Source organism: Pelodiscus sinensis, chromosome Z (assembly GCF_052426305.1).
Source record: "Pelodiscus sinensis isolate ZL-2025 chromosome Z, ASM5242630v1, whole genome shotgun sequence".
Classification (NCBI taxonomy): Eukaryota; Metazoa; Chordata; order Testudines; family Trionychidae; genus Pelodiscus; species Pelodiscus sinensis.
Genome location: NC_143085.1, coordinates 35,664,668 through 35,679,593, shown reverse-complemented (window position 1 = coordinate 35,679,593; position 14,926 = coordinate 35,664,668). Strand labels below are relative to the sequence as shown.

Genomic DNA, 14,926 nt, shown 5'->3' with positions numbered 1-14,926 from the left:
AAGCAGCTTGTGCTGGCCACTGTCAGAGACAGGATGATCGATAAGATGGATCCTGGGTCAAACCCCAGTTCAGCAATTCCTGTTTTTAAGTTTTCTGTGAACATTCAGTAGTATTCAGTCTGGGTGCAGCTAGAATTTTCAGCAATACAAGGGATCTGCCTGGACAACACAGCCATGAAATAAAATCTACACCTTTCTCTTTTAATCCCATCTCTTTGGTCATATGTACCATTCCCACAAGGTTACACATAAACTGAGTGACCAGAGATTAATAGTTGTAATATTATAAGACATCTATCTTCACTCTACGCTTCTGTTCACTCAGATTGCTTCATGCCCTATGTAATATCAAGATATGGGGGTTCACACACAGGAAATTAGATATGAAGAAAAACCTCAGGAATAAATCTAAAAAAAGTCTTAGAAATCAGTATGGCTTCAAGTTGTATCAGCCTCCTGTCTGAACGCATGTACTTGGACTGTTGCTTCATCTGCCTTTATCTATGTAAAAGGTACAGAGATCAGCAGAAAGGAAATTGAATGCATCTATAGCCCTGTCTCCAACCAGTATGTTGGATAGAAGAGTAGTTTCTATCTCATCACTGCTTTCCTGGGCACACTCAGTCTGCTTTAATAAAACTAGCTCCTTACTTCAAAGAGTTGTCTCATTTATTTTGATAAAGATCACATAACTAACACAAACTTAAAACTTCCCTTTAAACAACCCCAGTTTATCTGTATCATGCCTGGAACAGTGCTATGAATATGTATTTGGATTTTTTAACAAATTTACTTCTGCTGTATTCATGTCCTTTTTGCATTTGTTCACCAGGGTTGGCCTTACCATGAGGGAAATTGAGGTGGCCTCAGGTGCCAGACTGTGTGTGTGAGGCGGGGGTGGAGAGGAAGGGAGGGGGGAAAGGCGCCACTAGGACCCAGAATGTAGAAAATTGTGTCTGCTGCTGGTGCAGGGAGGGGATATGGGGGCATCATTTGAGCTCCCCACTGCAGGTGCCAAAATGTTGTGGGTTGGCCCTGTTTGTTCCACGTGGACTTTTAAGCCAGTGCATCAGAAACATTCATGGGGAGAGGAGGCCAAATCAAAATGTGTCAGTACTGACAGAAATGAAGCTCAACATAGGCAGGTGGTCAACTTCTCTGGCTCACCTCCAACTTGAAGTCAGAAATAACAAGAGGTGATTTACCAAGCAGCATGCTCCTAGCACCCGTGGAGGCCCTGTGAAACAATAGCACAGGCTAATAGAGCAGGCTCACAATAATGACCTGCAAACAATGAGCCACACAGCCTGATGTCTGGCTGGTTAGCAAGGGAGGAAGGAAGGAATTAAAATGGGAAGGAGAGGGTGGGAAGAAGGCAGAGGAAAGAAAAGGAGGGAGAGGAAAATGCGAAATAAAAGAGGAGGAAGGCAGAGGGAAGGGGAAATGGAATTAAAAGGAAAGGGGAAGGCAGAGGAAAAGGGAGAAAGCGGGAAGGGGGGTAGAGGGAAGGCCGGAGAACGCGATCAAGGGCCGAGCGGAGCAGGCAGGCAGGCGCCCCGCCCTGCCCCGCCTCCCACTTATCCGCGGCCAGAGCCGGCCGTAGGCGGCGGCTGGAGGATGCTGCGGCGCGGGGCGCGGCTGGGCTGGGGGCTCGCCCTGCTGCTGGCGCTGGCGGGGCCGGGCGGGGCGGCGGTGCCTGCGGAGCGGAGCCGGCCCTACGCTGTGCTGCGGAGACAGAACCTGGGTAAGGAGGGGCCGGGCGCCCCCATCCCCTCGGGCCCCGCCCGGCTGCCCCCCGCCCAAGGCGGGGCTCGCTCGCTGCTCTCCCCGGGGGGCCGGACTCGGTCCCTTGCTCCCCTCCGCGGGCCCCTTCTCCCAGGGCGGCCAGGGCTCCTCCGGCGGCCTGCTGGGCTCTGGCTAGCCCGGGAGGCCAGGTGGGGTGCGCTGCAGGCTGCCCGGGCTCGTACCCGGGAGGGGAGGGCGCGGGCCAGCCGGTCAGTGGCTGGGGCGCTGCTGTTTGCACCATGCCCGCCCCGCTGTGCACGGTCCCGAGGTCGCCCTGCGCTGTCACTTCCGAAGCTCGGGATCCGCCGCAGAATGCCCCTGGCCAGACCCACCGCTGCCCGCTCGGGCCAGCTGGCCAGGGTGATGTTCAGACAGGGGGGGAGGCTCTGACTGTGGCCAGAGCCCGTGCCCCCAATTTGGGGCCTGAAATGATTTGATGGGTCCCTCCCCGCCGTGGATTTGCATCTTGTGTTCTCTTGTCCCTATCACGTAAAATCAGGATCCCAGCAAAACATTTGGCTTTGGACTAAATTGCATTCCCCCCCCCCCCCCCCCCCCCGTCTGAGTTTTCTTTGGTAGGGAATTTTGTACTTTGCAAAATGTCCCTTTTCCCATGTGGCTGCTAACACCACTTGAGTATTATTGGGCACCTACAGCCCAGTAAAAGTGCACAGAGCTCGCATAGGCAGCTGGACATGCTGCTGATGATTTGATGTTTAAACTCTCGAAATGATGTAAAGCCGATGGAAGGCATGGGGGCCCCTGCATAGTGAAGGCTTGGACATGTGTACCCAGCCAAGGACAGCAAGCTCCCCTCAAACTGTGGTGCAATGTGCCCACAGTTCTGGAGAGATCACCTCTAGAGGCGTTTTTATGGCCCACTCACTCCTTGATGCCTCTAGGGAGATAATTGAAGTCAGGGGTCTTGTGACACAGGTGGCCAGTTCTGTGATGTGGACTGCAATGGTGGCTCAAGCACTACTGAGAAGAGTTGCATTGAGGATCCAGATATGTGTTTGATAAACGCATATGCAATGTGCAGGGACAGCTTCCCCTTGTTGACTCTATTCAGGCACACAAACAGAGCTGCCTCCTCTCCACACCTGCAGACTCATCAGACCTATACTGCTCCAGATTGAACTTGAAGGAATCAGTCAAAGTTCTAATATTTACAAATTATAAGATGTACCCAGCGTTGCTCAGGTCCTTAAATAAGTTTTGTTTATCTTCATTTAAGTAATTGCTCTGAGGTGGAGAGGAGTGGTTCAGGATGCAGGCTGCCTTGGGTAGAGAGGATAACCTCTCTCCCCAGGTGAGAAGTGCCTCTCCATGGCCTCTGCAGCTTCAGTGGACACAGCCAGGGTAGGGGTGCAATGGTGACAGGTGACGGGAAGGAAGGGGGACATTAGCTTCACCTCTCCCTACTCCTTTACCCCACCCCACCCTGCCTCCTCCCAGCACTCCCTGGAGTGCCATGGCCAGGGAGCGGCGCCACATGGCCTGGAACTACCCAGTTTGCAGTTTCTTTGCCACCACTTGTGAGGGGTGGGGGGAGGATGTTTTGCAGATTCCTGCTGCCAGCACTGGCCCTCCTGGCAGCTGCTGATTGGCCCCTCTTGCCTTTGAGTTACCTATAGCCCTGCGTTCACTCCCCGTGCATTGCCAGTGGAAGGGTACACCCCCTGTGCTAGGAGTGAGGAATGCAGCAAACTCTTCACTTTCTGGACACTCCCAGATGAAGGGAAACAGTCAGCAATATAAAGGGTGCCTGGGAGTGGGAAGCTAAGGGTTGCGCCAGTCCTGGTTGCAGGGGGAGCGTGCCTCCAGCCATCTTCTTTCACCTGCCTGGTGATTGTCTCTTTTCTGAATGGTTTTCTGAAAAGCTTTCCAGGTGCATCCCATTTTCCTGGCGCAACCAAACCCTGACATTGCTTTAAGTAATGATAAAAGGAAGCTGTGTACTAATTTCGTGGTCCTAGCTCTTCCCATTTAGGAGTTCCTGAACAAACAGACACACTCACAGATAGACAAATTCTCTACAATTTAGAAGGCTACCAAGGGAGTTCCTTTACAGGTATGTGAGCTGAAAGGAAGTTAAACCTTGCATTTTGACATTCTTGGGAACTTTTGAAAAAATGTTTTGAATTTCTTTTATTTTGTATTACCTAATAGTCAAAAGCAAAAATGAAATACTTCAATTGACCTGACTTTTTTTAATTACTTTTATTTTTTCTGGAGAATTTTGAAAATTTCAGGATTTATTCCTAATTCAAATGAAAACAAATTGCAAAATAGTCCTTAGTGCCAGTCAACGAAGGGGATTACAAGAATATCCCGAGTCTAGTATGTATGTTCTGTTTCACCAGAGATGGTCACATTAGGTCTTAAATGAAAGCTGGCGTCACGCTGGTTGTTAATGTCATTATGAGTTGTATGCACACATAATATGGTGGGAGTTAGGCATATACAGTAAAACTCCATTGGTCCGGAATCCAGTGCTCTGGCACTCCTGATGGTCTGGCACCATCGGGAACCCGGAAGTGTTCCGGGCAGCCGGACAATTGGAGCTGCTCTGCGCCCAGCTTCCCCGTTTCAGCCGCTACTGAAACTGACCAGAAGCTGAATCTGCGAAGCCGGGGGCAGAGCAGCTGGGGTGCTGCCGGGTTGGTCCTATAGCGCTGCCTCTCAGGGATGTGGGACCAACCCGGCAGCACCCCAGCTGCTCTTGGGGACACCTGGGGCAGAGCAGCTGGAGTGCTGCCGGGTTGGTCCCGCAGCACCGAGGGGCGGCACTATGGGACCAACTCGGCAGCACCCTAGCTCCTCTTCCCCAGGTGTCCCCAATTCAGCTACTGCTGAAACTGACCAGCAGCTGATTTTCCCCCCCTCACCCCATCCCTGACCCCTCAAAGCCCCCCCTTCCAATAGTCTGGCATATTTGATAATCTGGCACCCCTTGGGTCCTAAAGCTGCTGGATTATCGGAAGTTTACTGTATACTGAAAATGTTTGAAAACCTGTATCAAGGCAAAGTTGACAAATAGATTTTCTGTCTGATCTGATGGCTGCACGCCTGCATATGAAATCAACAGGGAAGAAGCTGGACAAAAAAAAAAAAACAAGCAGTGGATCTTTTTGTTGTCTTTGAGTACAGACAAAGAACTTTGGGGGGATATAAGTAGAAGACAAAAAGACTCCTCTTTATCCTGCATCTTGAAAGTAAATGGTCAGTGTATTGACATTCATGGAAACAGAATCTATGCCCTACCTGGGTGGCAAATGTTGAAAAGGACTTTGTGTTAGATAGATCTTCTTTAAACTGTAAGTTAGCCTGTTAGGTTTAGTTTCTGGAAAGAGTCTCTAGAAAGATTTTGTTTATATATAACCTTTTTGTTTCCATTAGTCTTGCTCATCTCTTAAATTAGGGTTGAGGAACCTCAGGCCTGGAGGCCGGATGTGGCCTCTGGATTAACTGGATCTGGCCCCTGAGGCTTGGGGCTCCCCTCACACCTGCAGTGGGGGAGCCCTGAGCCTTGCATGCCTGCGTCAGGAAAGCTTGGGGCTGCATCCAACCCATGGGCTCGGCCTGGTGGGAGGGAGAAGTGGCTCCATGCACTATTGCACGCTCTCCTCTCACTGGAAAAACAAAGCACAGCCCAGAGGCTTTTCCCCTGCTACTCGTGCCCAGACCCCACACTAAAAGCTCTCTTCCCAGTAGTCCTCTCCCATACACTGAACCTTTCATTTTTTGGCCCCACCCCAGAGCTGGGGATCCACAAAATCTACTAGCCAAGGTCCCCATAGCTCTGATGTGTAAGGTGGGGGAGGGGTTGGTGGTTTTGGTTGGGTTTTTTTTGCTTCTCTTGTATGTAACACTCCCCCCCCTCCCAAATTTGATTTTTCTGTGGGTCTTTGGCCCTGACCCCCAAAAAAGGTTTCTCACCCCTGCCTTAAATCTTTGGTAAACTCACCCTCAGTTTCTCTAGAAATGTACCTCAGTGCTGTGATATGAAATCAGGATCTGATAGTGAGGTGATTCTCACAGGCTTTTGGAGACAGCAGACTTGGTATCTCTGTAAGGGTTCCGTGAAGAAGGCTTGGACTACTGGGAAATGATTCCAAGGGGGTTAGGGACTGAGATGCACTTACTATTGCAAGGCAAAGTAAGGGCTGACTCCTCCATGGCCTTGAGCAGCTGGGGACAAGGGGAGGCTGCTCCAGCCCTGGTTCCACTGCAGCTTTGGGCAGTGAGAGCTGCTCCAGCAGTGAATGCTACTCTGGCTCCAGCCCTGGTCCTGCCACAGACAGGTTCCTGCCAGCCAGGCTGGTTAACTGGTTACCTGGTAAGCAGGCTGATAAGCCATGTGATTATCAGGTAACCAGTTAACCTCTTACATCCCTAGTTCTGACCTGGAAATACAGTAACTTTACCCTCTTTGGGATGATAGCAAGGGTCACTGGGATGGGACACCGATCTCCCCATGTGTGGGATCCCCTCAAAGCAGGCCTGTTCATCCACACCAGTGATTATTTAGTATAAACATTCCATCTTCTTGCCTGTTTAAACAGTGGTTAGGTGTGAGCAGAAAGTCTCTTCTGGTCATCTGATTAAAATCAGAAATGTGAACAAGGGAACAAAACTACTCTTGAGTGCAAAGCACAGCAGGTGCTCAGGGTTAGTTCTGTTTTTTCTCTCTCTGGCTCTCGCGTACATGAGTTGAAAGGGTTCTGAAAGCAAAAGCCTTTTGAGTTGCAGGTGCCAATGAAATAATGTAAAGTTTAGTTTGAAAGGCTCATCTCTAGGAAATGTACTCTTGAAAAAGAGATGTTCTTCATGTGACAGATTGTCTAATAGCGATGATCAAATGCTCACTTTTTTCACAGTCTGTCTGCAAATGAGAAGTGCAAGTTGAGAGGGGAGGAGAGATAACATGCTAGCAGTGAACAGGGTGAAATACAAGTTGGCTCTAAATTTTCAGCTGCTGCTTTTGGAACCTGCAAGAGAACTAACCCTATGTTGTGTGAATTTCTTTTGGCATGTGTGGGGGAATAGTATTTTCTAAATTGCGATGACTACAGGCAGTCCCCGGGTTACATGGATCCGACTTACATCAGATCCCTACTTACAAACGGGGTGAGGCAACCCCGCACTATCTGCTTCCCCGCAGCAGACCAGGGAGACGCAAAGCTAGCGCCCCCCTCCCCCCCAGCAGTCCAGGGAGACGCAAAGCTAGCGCCCCTCTGCCCCCCAGCAGACCAGGGAGACGCGAAGCGGCTTTTTTCAGCAGACCCCTCAGCTTGAGAATAAAGGACTGAGGGAAGTGAGGTGTGGGAGAATAAAACTGAGCTCTGGAGAAATGTTTGGCTAGAGTTTCCCCTACAATATGTACCAGTTCCGACTTACATACAAATTCAACTTAAGAACAAACCTACAGTCCCTATCTTGTACGTAACCCGGGGACTGCCTGTATATGTTGTTAGATAAAAACTGGCTAACTTTTAGAGAACTATAAGTAATCATCATCCAGGGATTTCTAGAAGGGTCTAGTGAGTATGGATCAGTTCTTGATCAAGTGCTATTCAATATCTTTATCATCAATCTGGAGGAAAACACATAATTATTGATCAAGTCTGCAGATGACAGCAGTTGGTGGAGTAGATAATTGTAAGGTCAAGTCAGTTCTACAGAGCCATCTGGGTTGCAGGAGAAACAAGGCTCATGCAGTCACGTTTTAATGCCACTAAATGGAAGCTCATGTACAGCAGGGCTGGACAAAATATGGCCCAGCAGCTGGATCCAGTCTGCGAAGCCACCAGATCCGGCCCACGGACCACGCTGCTGGGACACTCAGGCTCACACAGCTGCTGCGGTTTAAAACACAGTCCCTGCAGCTCTCTGCTCTACAGAGAGGGGGAGGCTGTGTGAGATCCCTGCAGCCCAATCCTCAGCTCCTGTAGGCCAGAAACAACCAGCCAATAAGAACTGACCTCGGCCAATCTCTCAGCTCCTATTGGCTGGAAACAGCCAGCTGGTCTCAGCTGAGAAATTGGCCTGAGAGACTGGGGCAGTGCAAGCATCTGTCTCCCCCCACCTCCTGGAGTTGAGAGCCACGTGGTGGGAGCATCCTGTATTTTCTAGTGGGCCAGGGCTGCAGCAGGTAGGGAGCCCAGCCTACCTTGGGGGGTGCAGCAGCCTGCTGGCCAGGAGACACTTAGGTAAACTCCTCTCGGCCAGAGCCTGCCTGGAGCACCCCTGCCCCTCCTGCACACCAACTCCCTTCCCCAGATCACCACCCAAACCCTCTGCACCTCCTCCCCCAGGCCAGAATCTTCTCCTGCACCCACACTCCCTGACCCTACACTCATCCCCTGACCCAGGTCACAACTCCCTCCTTCAACCAAACACCTTCTCAGACCCCACACTGTTTCCTGCACCCCAGTCTCTTACCTCCAACCTAGATCCTGCATCTCCTCCACAGAAAAGTGTGACCTTTGACTACTTACCAAAATCTTGGAATGGCCCCCCATAAAAATTGTTGCCCACCCCTGCTGTACGTCCTGCTACACCTCTCACCTAGGCCAGAATCCTCTCCTGCACCCAAACACCCTGCTAGATCTTGCACCCCAACCCTCTGCCCCAGGTTACTACCCACACCGTCTGTAGTCTGTACCCCCTTTTCTCATCCCAGGTTACAATTCCCACCCAGACTTTGTATCTCCTCCTCGAGCCCCTCCTCCCAGGCCAGAATCCTCTCCTGCACCCATACTCCCACCCTGAACTTACATCCCTATCCCCTGACCCAGGTCACAACCCCCTCCTTCTTCCAAACTCCCTCTCAGACCCCCTACTGTCTCTTGCACCCCAATCCCTTATCCTGTGTGCCCTTCCATACCCAGCCTCCACCGTGGACCCTGCATCTCCTCCACAGAAAAGTGCAGCACTTGACCATTTTCCAAAATCTTGGAGTGCCCCCACATGAAAAATTATTACCCACCCCTATGTACAGGTTGAACCTCTCTAAGGTGGCACCCTTGGGATCTGACTGGTGCTGATCCAGAGAATTTGCCAAACCACAAGAGTTCAGTATTGTCTAGCAGTGTTACCAACACTTCCACTGTTTAGTGGGCTCTTAGAAGACATTTAGGGGTAAATTAAAGTAAGAACAACACAAAACACTGAGAACCAGGACTGATGGCTGTAAAAAAAACTTTATGGGACTGCAGGAAACTTGGCCGACCACAGATGTTACCAGACCAGACTGTGTCAGACTAGAAAGGTTCAGCCTGTTTCTGACTTACAAAAAGAGGGATTGTGACTAAGAAATGAACTGCAGGGTTGTGGATGATGAGGAGGGGAGTCCTGGTGGATAACCTGCTAAACATGAGCATGCAGTGTAGGGATTTTAAATAGTGGTTAATAAGAGTGATTGGAATTTCCATCGACTGCTCGATTAGTTGATAAGGTGGTTTGCTGTGGCTCTGCTTTTTAAATATAGCAAGAGCCACCGTCTGTCCCAGCTTGAGCCCAATTCCAGGCCACTGTGGCTCTGCTTTTTAAATGTAGTAAGAGCCTAGCAGCTCTTATTACATTTAACAAGCAGAGGTGCAGTGGGGGAACCAGCACAAGCAGGGACTGAGCTGTTCAGACACTGCACCTGTGCTTCCTCCCTCCCCCTTCCATGGAGATGGTGCTAAGGGGAACAGGCTTTTAAGCAGCGCTCCCGCTCCCCCCGTTTGCTGCCTCTGATACAGAGGCAGCTACGAATGGGGAGAGCGATTAGTCAAGTAGAGACTTGACTTCCCAGTAAGCCTAGGCTTACAGGGTAGACAACTGCTCAACTAGTCACTTACATCTCTAGTGCAATGTGATGTGGCATCTGACATCAAATGCATTCGTTGGCTGTGTAAGCAGGGCGTGTTGAATACAAGGGAAATGTTAATACTCCTGTACTGAAATTAGTGAGCCCCATGGGAAAGCCTTCAGAAAAGGAAACTGATTCAAGGTCACTGCATCACAGAGAGAGGATAAAGCACAGTCTGCTTAGTTTACCGAAGAGAAGGCTGAGTCTAGGTATATCTACCTGTGGAGAAGATTTGTAGTACTAAAGGCCTCTTCCTGCTCACAGACAAAGGCCCCAAATCCCTTGACTATATGCTGAAACTGCACCAATTCAGGCTAGCAAGAAGGTGCAGATGATTTACTGTGTATAATTAGTTGGGATGTTATCATGTAGATGACTATTGGCTAACTGATAAGCCCAGGCTGATTGGTTAATCTTCTCGACTTAATGCACACATACCCCCTTGCTGCCTCTGTATTAGCAGCAACAAGGTGGGGTGCAGGAACCTGTGCTTGTAAGAAGCTGCCTTTAAGCAGGCTCCCCATGAGCACCGGATCCGCCAGCTGCTTCCTCTGCTAGAGAGGCAGTAGTTCAGAGAGAGGGGGCCTGGCACAAGCCAATACGCACAAGGAGCTGGCTCAGCAAACTCACCTGCATTCCCCTCATCCTGCGGCCATAAAAGCTAGTTCAACTCAGCACCAGCTCCTTGGTGCCACCTGCCTCCCACCCCCAGAGGAGGGCGAGGGCAGGGGAGGCTATCACAAAGCAGCCTTTGTCGGCAGCAGGCCTGAGCTCCCCCATGGACAGAGACTGCTCTCACCTGTGTAAGGAGAGGAACTCCCATTATAGACCATGGAAAAACTGACTTAATTGGGAATTGAAACAAGCCTTGAGTGATATCGAGGGACTCCTGACAAATTCATAACAGAACCTTTGATGTCACTGGTTTGGGACATGCTGCCCTAAATAGGACGATAAATGGTCCCTTTCCCATCTTAAGCTTACCCCTGTCCCATGCATGCTGTTTGTTTCCTCTTGCAGTGCTCATGGGAAGCATCTTCAGTATCCTGTTAATCACCATGATCCTGTTGGCAGTGTGTGTCTACAAGCCCATTCGGCGACGGTAGCAGAGCTGGAGGAATCTAATCGGATCAGTCACCTTGCCCGTGGAAATTTTGCCGTCACAACTCTGGTGCTCAAAAATGACCTGTGCTATGCAGCAACCGTAAATCCATCCTGATGTTTCGTCTGAGATCTAGCTTGTAAACTACTATGTCTACTTAGTAATGAGACTATGAGAAGTATTTTTTCCCCTCTAACATGTAACATAACCCGTTGTTTCCCTTGCAGAGGCATGCCTACAACTGCTTGGCTGCTCTCAGACTCCTTAGCTTGAATCTTAAAATCTCCTTTAGCTTAATAGAGACCTGTGTCTACAGACATGGGTGCCTAAAGTTAGACACTTAAATAAATGGGGGCCTCAGTCTGACAGATCTTATGTCAGTGACTAATTCTAAGCACTCATGTTTGACAATGTTAGCTGTGAACTTCAGTTAGTATTTGCCCTAACTCTGATAAGAAAAGCTAGGAGTATGTGAAGTATTTTACTTTGGTACTGCCCACAGACAAGTTCTCTCCTTAGACTTGTTCTGTTTCTGAATTCTGCTCTCAATTCCCGGATGGGAATATGACATAAATAACCTTCATGAATTTTCCTGAAACACAGACTCTAATTGATCTTAAAATGACAATACAGTGTACTTTAGATAATGTGGGTCATGTGCCATATTTGGCAGCAAGATGGGTTAAATTTCAGCTCTTTCATATATCAGAAGTCTTCTAGATCTAGTCTGTCAAATGCCCATTGGATTACAGTTTGGTGGTATCAGTAACAGTTGAAGGTTTTTTATTTCTGTTCTAAAAATCATAATTTTTAATTTTTAACTTTTTTTTAATTTTTAAATCATAATTTTTAAGTCCCAAGGGCATTAGATTATGGTATAGTGAGTTGTTTTGCAGTCTTAAGGAGTGCAACTCTCCTCAAGCATGGAGTCTTCTGTCAAGTGTCTAGAGTGACTCTTATAAAAGCCAATCAAAAGGCAAGGGCTTACCTGTACTTTAGAACCATGAACTTGGCTTTGTAGGGCTAGCCTACACACACACATTTGAACTGAAATAAAATAGGAATTTAAACTGCCTGACTTATTTTTGGGGCACTGGTTTGTTAGTGGCATTAACAACTTTCATTCTGAATTAAGTGTCCACATGCAGACTTGCACCAAAATAGCCATGGTTGGCTTTAGGAATCCAGTCCAAATTTGTCTGTAGAGCAGACCCCAGCAGTGAGCATGTGTTTAACTGTATAATAGGCTGGGGCTCAGTAGCTGAAATGAACAACAGTATAAACTTCAGTCCCTTAGATGTTTCCAGGAAAGTCAGTCATGGCTGAGAGGCTGCTTTGATGAGAGTGAGGGAATGTCACTTTCAAAACCTTTTGGAAGTGTTGTGTGTTTGTGATAAATGTTGATGCTGGCAAATTCCAGTTGCTGCTATTTTTATTTTGCACTAGTTTAAGTGTTAGTTGGATTTTTTTTGTTTGTTATTTAACAAAGAACTGCTTTGTGGAGGTAATTTATTTTAGACTATTTTAATTTCATGTGAAGAATAGCTCCCTGTGTCTCTTCTGTTGGCTTCAACCTTCTATTGTGGCTCATGTAAGTAACATCCACTGGTTCCATTTTATTTAGCGGGATGATGTGACTTCTGCTGAAAGTAGCGATGACTCTTTGTAGTAAGATGATGCCCTGGTGTTTGTACCCTGCAATACCCAGCCTTGAAGTAAAATCTGAGCTAAAGTGAGAGTACACTGGTGGTGCGTTTTAGTTCTTGTTGCACCTTTTTCTGTTTGGTAAATTGTATCAGCCAAGTCGTCTCCTTACTCTCCCTGTCTTCATTTCACCTAAAATCACGTGTTCCTTTTCATTAGCATGGCAGTAAGGGAAAGTCCAGCTGCATTCAAGGTTATGGGCTTGTAGTTACAGCTCTGTCTGATTGCTTGAAGTGATATTCTTGTTTACATTCTCCACTCCCAGCTAATCCCCTTTTTGTACAAATAACAAGTTAACAAAACAAGTCTGCTATATACAGATACTCTGCACATCCTACAAACTCTGTCCCAGCTTCCTGGAAGGACTTGGCAATCCACCCAGCAGCCATTACTGGCAGGTGCCTGAAAGGCATTGACAGCCCATGGGTGAGGAAAGATGAGCCTGTCTTATAATCTGCATAGGGGGCACTCAAGAAGGTGAAGAAATTAAAGGAAAGATATGAAGTTAATGTGCAAAAGCTGAAATGTAGGAAGAGCCTCTGTGGTTACTAAGGGCACGTCTCCACTACGCTGGGGATAGACACACTTAATCGGTGGCCAAGTGTTCCCCATCCACGCCAGTGGAGAAGAGTAGCTGGTGTGGATGGGAGAGCAACCCTGCTGGCCTTACCACACACAAGACACAAGGTAAGTATAAACAGGAAGGCTGCGTCTAGACTGGCAAGTTTTTCCGCAAAAGCAAGTGCTTTTCCGGAAAAACTTGCCAGCTGTCTACACTGGCCGCTTGAATTTCCGCAAGAACACTGACCGATCTCATGAAAGATTGTCAGTGTTCTTGCGGAAATGCTTTTGCACAAGAGGGCCAGTGTAGACAACGCGGTATTGTTTTGCACAAAAAAGCCCAGATGGCGAAAATGGCGATTGGGGCTTTCTTGTGCAAAATCGTGTCTAGATTGGCATAGACGCTTTTCCACAAAAAGTGCTTTTGCGGAAAAGCGTCCGTGCCAACCTACTCTCTTTTCCGCAAATGCTTTTAACGGAAAAACTTTTCCGTTAAAAGCATTTGCGGATAATCATGCCAGTCTAGACGTAGCCGAATGGTATAGGACCCCACAACAGAAATAAAATACACAAGCTTGACTGTGACTCAGGTAAGCACAGAATAAGAACCCAGATGACAGGAGGAGGGTCTCAGGGACATTACCATCTCTCGCAGGTGAGGACCTCACAGCGATGCCTGGCACCGGGGTTTCAGACTTAGTCTTACCTGTCTGGAACTCAGCATGATTGACAGCAGGATCCTGCTCCGGCTGGATCCGTTCGGCCTAACACCCAACGAACCCCTTTCTCCCTGCGCCGTCGTGGGTGCAAGTATGTCCTAATCAGGAAGGAGAGACGATGGATGTCACTCTGTGCCTCCCTAAACTTAACAAGCATGAATCCTGGCGTACCCGCCTGAGTAACCCTGCACTCTGCCACTTAGATGCTGTTACCAGGCAGACTATAGTCACGTGTCTGCGGGAAAAGGAGGGCCAAAATGGAGTCCCTGTTGTTGTTGGGCTCTCAAAATGGCAACTGTGTAACTTTAAAACTACAGTGTCACCTGGTCTCTTTTTTTATCCAGGACTCTGACCTGTCTCGTGGAGGAAGTCCTGGTTGGCTACTGATCCAAGAAAAGGAGGAAGGTAGCCAAAAAGAGAAGTTCTCATGAACAGGGTTGAAAAAAAAAAATCAGACAAGTGCTAGAAACTATGTCATTGTGAGAGTGGCCCCAGCAGGGGCTAAAATAGCGTTACAATCAATTCAGGAGGGTTGGGGCTACTAGTCTTCTACCCCTCTTACCAGCTATTCCCAACCAAGTTCTGGTGGGGATCAATGCTGTGACAGCCCTGTTTAATTCCTGCAGCTCAAAAGCAGAGCGGGCACAGTTGTTCTTTGGGTATGGCACAGTCAGGTCAGCAGGAAGAAACTGTGTGGAAATCAAGCACACTCAGTGCAGATAAAGCTTCAGAGATGTAGCTGCTAATCAATAACATGCCACTGTGTATCTAGGAATTGCTATTTTTAAGATGCTTATCACCTGGGTAAATTTGGCCAGATTGTTAGAAGCAGCATCACCTCCCAACCCGAAGGCATCCCTGTTCCAGAGTACAGAGACAGTAGAACTTTTCAATTAAATTTAAGGTTTACCAACATTGTCCTCTCTCTGCAATCTTTGTTGTCGAAGGGTGCTGAAGCTTTAAAAAAAAAAAATAGTAATTTGGCCCGAGGCAGACGTCGGCTGTGGTAAGTCTCAGTCCCAATGATCCCAGTTGCATCTAAACTGAAAACATCAAATAATAGAAAGTATACAGCAATATGACCTATGGTTGTTGGTATCAACTCTGCCTAGAATACAATTATTCTGCTTAAAGAATTGCTATGATCCCACTCAGCTACCATTCTCATTTGGGTGGCTCTTCAATGAGCAGGAA

The 14,926-nt window shown here is 48.2% G+C and overlaps 1 protein-coding gene across 1 annotated transcript; it reads left to right on the top strand.

The window, feature by feature from the left end:
- Nucleotides 1–1,510: 1,510 nt before the first annotated feature.
- On the top strand, nucleotides 1,511–14,888 carry CZH12orf76 (chromosome Z C12orf76 homolog). The gene is made up of 2 exons (XM_075898858.2): nucleotides 1,511–1,744; nucleotides 10,667–14,888. Exons 1-2 carry the CDS (start codon nucleotides 1,618–1,620, stop codon nucleotides 10,750–10,752), a joined length of 213 nt encoding a protein of 70 aa, XP_075754973.1. The 5' UTR covers nucleotides 1,511–1,617; the 3' UTR covers nucleotides 10,753–14,888.
- Nucleotides 14,889–14,926: the final 38 nt, after the last annotated feature.

What these genes read in the sequence shown, in the direction of transcription:
- CZH12orf76 (XM_075898858.2), top strand. Translation starts at nt 1,618, where the DNA reads ATGCTGCGGCGCGGGGCGCGGCTGGGCTGGGGGCTCGCCCTGCTGCTG. An exon ending in GCTGCGGAGACAGAACCTGG is followed by an intron (nt 1,745 to 10,666) that starts GTAAGGAGGGGC and finishes TTCCTCTTGCAG; the next exon opens with TGCTCATGGGAAGCATCTTC.